General features: G+C 54.5%; 1 protein-coding gene across 1 annotated transcript in view; it reads left to right on the forward strand.

Moving 5' to 3' along the window:
• Positions 1–5,481, forward strand: part of EWSR1 (EWS RNA binding protein 1) — a 22,816-nt gene that overhangs the window by 13,431 nt on the left and 3,904 nt on the right. Inside the window, exons 6-9 of the mRNA XM_029964899.1 lie at positions 1,321–1,488; positions 2,168–2,382; positions 2,985–3,167; positions 3,522–3,557. Of these exons, the coding sequence (XP_029820759.1) occupies positions 1,321–1,488; positions 2,168–2,382; positions 2,985–3,167; positions 3,522–3,557 (602 nt within the window). The remainder of the gene's footprint in view (positions 1–1,320; positions 1,489–2,167; positions 2,383–2,984; positions 3,168–3,521; positions 3,558–5,481) is intronic.

The following is a 5,481-nucleotide window of genomic DNA, read 5'->3' on the forward strand; positions in this document are numbered from 1 at the left end:
CTCCTCCTCCTCCTCCCTGTGCTGTGCTCACCCCCAGTTCCCCCCTGCAGCTCCTGCTCCCTGCCCATCTCCCCGAGCGCCATTCCCGCTGCCAGGGGAGCGGCGTGGGAGGGCTGAGCTCCAGCTCTGTGAGTCAGAGCCGTTCCTGGGGGATGAGGGAACAGCCACACACACAAACCAGGCTCTCAGCTCACACAGCAGAGCCAAAAACAGCCCCGGGGTCAGGCAGGATGCTGGGGGGATGCTCACACTGCAAAGCGTTTCCCTTTTAAACCTCTCCCATCTGAGCACTGCCTGTCAGGTATTTTGTTGGAACTGTTTGCTCAGAGGATGTGAAAAATTAATGGGAACCTGTTGAATAGTGAGGAAAAGCTGATGCAGTCCCTTAGCTGGTGTTTGTAGCAAGCACTGTGGTGAGGAGAGGCAGAGCCTGGCACAGCTCTGGCAGGTCACACTTCAAAGGGATGGGAATTCTCAGGGTGAATCCTGACATTGTAAAAAAATTTTTCCCAGCTTTTACAGCAAAAGTAGCTTCACTCTGAGAAACACTTAGAAATTACAGACTCATGGAATCATTTAGGTTGCAAAAGCCCTCTGAAATCAAGTCTGGCCATTCCCCCAGCACTGCCAAGGCCACCAGTGACCCATGTCCCCAAGTGCCACATCCACACGCTGTTAAACTGTGGGACACACAGAAGGGGCCTTGGGAATCACATGCAAAGGTTTCTCTAATTTCAGGCCTTGGGAGTTAATCCTGCACACAGAATCACAGCGTGGTGTGGGTTGGAAGGGACCTTTAAAGGTCACCCAGTCCAACCCCAGTGTCCTTTCCCTTCCACGGGATAAGGTACGTGAGGCAATGTCTGCGTGAGCTGAGTTCTCACCCAAACAATGGGGCATTTCAGGGCCTGCCTTGCTGGCTGCTCTCAGCTCCTGCTTTCCCAGGGCTGTGCAGAACCAGCTGGAGCACAGGGCAGTGCTGCCAACCGCCTTCCTGGCATTCCACACCCTCCCCTCAGCCCCAGAGCCAAGTCTGAGCTCTGACTGCCTGGGCTGTGGGATGGACACGATCCATGGTGCTCCGTGCTCTCTGTTCAGGGCACTGCCTGGGCCTTTCCTGGGGTGTGCAAATACCCGGTCACTGAGTGCCAAAATCATGTTTATTATGTATTATTATATATTATTGTATATTATTTTATATACTGCTGCCAGAGCAGCTGCCACCCATCACAGCCAGCCCAAAAACAGGGGGGGATCTGAGCCCTTTGCTGCTTCCAGGTGTGGAGCTGGGCACTGACATTGTTCCATCTTTGTCCCCAGACCCCAGGATGGCAGCAAACCAGCAGAGACCAGCCAGCCCCAGTCCAGCACGACAGGCTACAGCCAGCCCAGCCTGGGCTACGGGCAGAGCAACTACAGCTACCCCCAGGTGCCTGCCAGCTACCCCATGCAGCCCGTCACCGCTCCTCCCTCCTACCCCCCGACCAGGTAACCCTTCCACGGGCTCGGGAACGCTCGGGGAGAGGCCTTTTCCTGAGGGGTTTGAATCAAAAGGCATGGAAAAAAGGTGTTTTGGTGTCCTGGGAGGAGGAGCTGTGCCTCTTGTTGTGAGGAGGAAGCCGAAGGTTGAGTGTGGAAGTGTCTCTGTGTGCACAGCTGAAAATGGTGACAAACGTTTTAAGGGATTTCCTACGTTTTTTAATTGTCAGAATTGAGAATTGTCGGGATTTTCCTGGGGTGTGTTGCAGTGACCTTTTGCTGCCTCCTTGCACACACACAGCTGGCCCAGGAGCTCCCCTCTCCCCTCAGGTGTCTTTGGTGTGACTTCTAAAAGGTACATTTGGAAATCCTCAAAGCCTGAGCTGCCTGAGGGGAACTTTTATTATCCAGCAGCCGAAAATAATTCAGGAGGGGAGCCTGTTAGCTCTGCTGCCACTGAGTTTTGCCCTGTCACTCGTGCCTTTTCCTAAAGGTATGACTAAGCTAGGACTGCTCACATGGATGTTGCTTTTACAGCCCTCCAGCCTGGCCTCCATAGGGTGACTCCAGCCTTTAAAATGATTTACAACCCTACATATGGCTCGTGACCGCGTTGCCTTCCAGCCTCACGCGCCCCGCCGGGGAACTGCCTCGTCATTCCCGCCTTTCCCGTGCTTTTCTCTTCCAGCTATTCCTCCACACAGCCAAGCAGTTACGACCAGAGCACTTACTCCCAGCAGAGCAGCTACGGGCAGCAGAGCTCCTACGGCCAGCAGAGCAGTTATGGGCAGCAGAGCAGCTACGGGCAGCAACCCCCTCCCACCAGCTACCCCCCTCCCAGCGCATCCTACAGCCAGGCCCCCAGCCAGTACAGCCAGCAGAGCAGCAGCTACGGCCAGCAGAGTGAGTGGGAGCCCTCAGGGGCGGCCCTGGGGTTGTTCTGGGGCTGAAACTCGGAGCTGTGTTGAAGGGTTGTCCCTGGGGTTTGTCCTTTCCTGCCGCAGCGGTGGCAGGTTGGGATAATCCCCTGGAAATACAGAGCACGAAGTGTTTGGGATGAGGAGGTGGGTGAGGAGCTGGGGGGGCTCAGCCTGGAGAAAAGGAGGCTCAGGGGGGATCTTCTGGCTCTGCAACTCCCTGACAGGAGGGGGGAGCCGGGGGTGGGTCGGGCTCTGCTCCCAGGGAACGAGGGATGGGATGAGAGGAAACAGCCTCCAGCTGTGCCAGGGAAGGTTTAGATTGGATATTTGGGAAAATTCCTTCAAGGAAGGGGTGATCAGGCCTGGCACAGCTGCCCAGGGCAGGGGTAGAGTCCCCATCCCTGGAGGGAGTTAAATCCATGTGGATGTGTCCCTCGGGAACGTGGGTCAGTGGTGGGGGAACAGTTGGGTTTGATGACCTCAGAGGGCTTCTCCAGCCTCAGTCCCTGTGGTGCTGCCCTTGGGGCTGAGGGCAGCTGGAAGGGCTGCATGTCCCTGACGTGTGTGTGTCCCACACTTCCCCAGGCTCGTTCCGCCAGGACCATCCCAGCAGCATGAACATGTACGGGCAGGAATCCGGAGGCTTCTCCGGCCCAGGAGAGACCCGGAATCTGAGCGGCCCCGATAGCCGGGGCAGGGGACGAGGGGGATATGATCGAGGAGGCATGAGCAGAGGTGGGCGGGGAGGAGGACGCGGTGGAATGGGGTAAGAGCAAAGCTTTTTCTCCTTTTACCTAATCCTGGTTTACCCATAGGATTCGAAACGGAAAAGAAGGGACTGAAAGGTTGTCCTTCCCAACGGCGCTTCCATGGGGAACATCTCTGTTATGGCATTGCTTGTAATCCATGGAAGCGTTCTGTACCCAGGGGAGACAGGGAGCAGGATGTGTTTGGTTTGTCCTGCGGATGGTTGGGCTCCTGGGAGGGGTAAATTGGGGGTGTTGCTGACCTTGGCACTTTCAGCTCCCTTCGTGGTCGCCCCGAGGTGGAACCTCCGTGGGGTTTAACAGTAACTGTGGGTGGAACACACACAAACCTCCCAGGGGGTCCAGGGCTCCCTCCCTGCGCCTCAGCAGGGCGGATTTGGGCAGGTCAGGGGTGTGGAGGGCAGGAGCCTCCTCAGCAGAGCCTGAGACACTTGGAGCGTGGAGGAGGACCCCCAGGGCAGAGGGCAGAGGTTTGGCTCCCAGGCCAGCTCCCCGTCGGAGCGTTCCGCTGCTCCGGATCAGTTGGAACCGATGGCACGACCCGCTTTGGTTCGCCTGTGCCTTCAGCTGTGCCCCCCACCCCCTCCGGGCAGGTTGTTCTGGTAGAGGTGAGGGAGGAAAACCATCCCCAGAGGCTCCTCAGAGAGGGAATTCGTAGCTTTGTGTGTGTTCCATCCCCTCACCTGCTGCTCAGAGCCATGCAGAGTGTCCTCAGGTGTGGCACGGGACACGCTGTGCCCGCCCTGGTGCTGGCAGGGTGGCCCTCGTGGCAGCTGCTCTCCGCAGGCAACTTGTTCCCGTGTGGCACGGCCCGGTTTGGCAGTGGGAGGCCCCACCCTGCATAGCTCTGCCGCAGCAAATTGACGTGGCATGAAATCTTTATCAGAGGAACCCGAGAAAGGCGTGCAAACAAGGGCTGGTTTGTGTGGGAACATCCAGCTCGGGATTGGCTGGCGCGGAACAGAGTCCCGCGGATCTGCATAAAGATTTCACCCCCCGTGGCTTTTATCTCTTAACAATTATAAAGTAGATGTAGACACCTGAAACGTCTATCATCACATCTTCAAATTTCTAGCCCCTTCAGAGCTTTTCTCCCGCCAAAGATTTGTCACCTTGTCTCTGATTTTCACACCTCGCTCCCAGCTCAAATTCGCATCCCTAGTGAATTCCCAGCTGGCCAGACCCTTACAAAGGGTTCCCCCCCAGCCTTATGGACGTAGAGTTGGTGCTGTCCATAGCACAGGTGGCCTTCAGGGGACGCCCAGGGCAGGTAGGGGAACTCGGCCCACCTTAGAGTGCTGTGGTGATGGATTTCAGTGTCTCCAGCAGGTAAGGAGCTCGATGTTATTAACGTGCCCTTTCTCATTGCCTCGATGATTTGATATTTGATGACAATGGAAAACTTTTTAACATGCTTTGTCGCATTTATATGCTACAGGTTACAAAGTGAGAGCCTTGTATACACCTCAATACTTAAAAAGTACCCGTACTCAGTACTCAGCCGGCAGCATAATGAAAAGTGGGACTAGACACGGTGTCCATATGGAGAGGAAAAATATACAATAGAATATTTTTAACCCAATGTATTGATTGTATAAACGGAATCCTTCTGTAACTTTTGGTAACTGCATACTTGTTGTTTGGTAATAAAACCAGAGGAGGGTATACTACTACTACTACTACTACTACTACTACTTTAGAATTGTGTAACGTTAAAACAATAGAAAAAAAAAAAAAGAAAAAGTGTAAAAAAAAAAAAGTTATGTTTAAAAAAGAGAGACGTTACGTAAATGGTGTGTACTTTTAACGAGAGGAGGCAAAGCTGCATGCAACAGCTCGAAATTCTGTATTGACTTCTTTTTTTCCCAAGTATTAGAGGTGCAATACTTGCTAGAAAATTCACGGTGCTCTCCCTCCTCCACTTGGCTCCTTCCAAACAGCTCCTCTCACACCCCCCCCCAAAAAAACCAAAACCAAACCAAAACCAAAAGAGAGCAAGAAACAGCCCAAATCCTTTTCCAGGTGGCATTTTCCTACTTAACCACCACGCTCCAAAAGCGCTTTCGGCTGTGAAAGCCTCGGCCGAAGCTTTCGGCGAAAGCCGCGGCCTCGTTGGCATTGGCACGTGCCCCGAAAAAGCCACGGGAGTGTGTCCACAAAGCTGCACCCCAGGCCTCGGAGCCCCCGCTGCACTCTGTACGTTCTCCCTCCAGAGAGTTGTTAAATTCACTCGTGACCTGGAAATGTATGGCTTTCTTTTGAGGGTTGCAGGGGCGCCGTCAGCTGAACTCTGTGTCGTAGGGTCTCGCGTTTGG

This window comes from Manacus vitellinus, unplaced genomic scaffold (genome assembly GCF_001715985.3).
Source record: "Manacus vitellinus isolate BGI_N305 unplaced genomic scaffold, ASM171598v3 scaffold_84_pilon, whole genome shotgun sequence".
Taxonomy (NCBI): domain Eukaryota; kingdom Metazoa; phylum Chordata; class Aves; order Passeriformes; family Pipridae; genus Manacus; species Manacus vitellinus.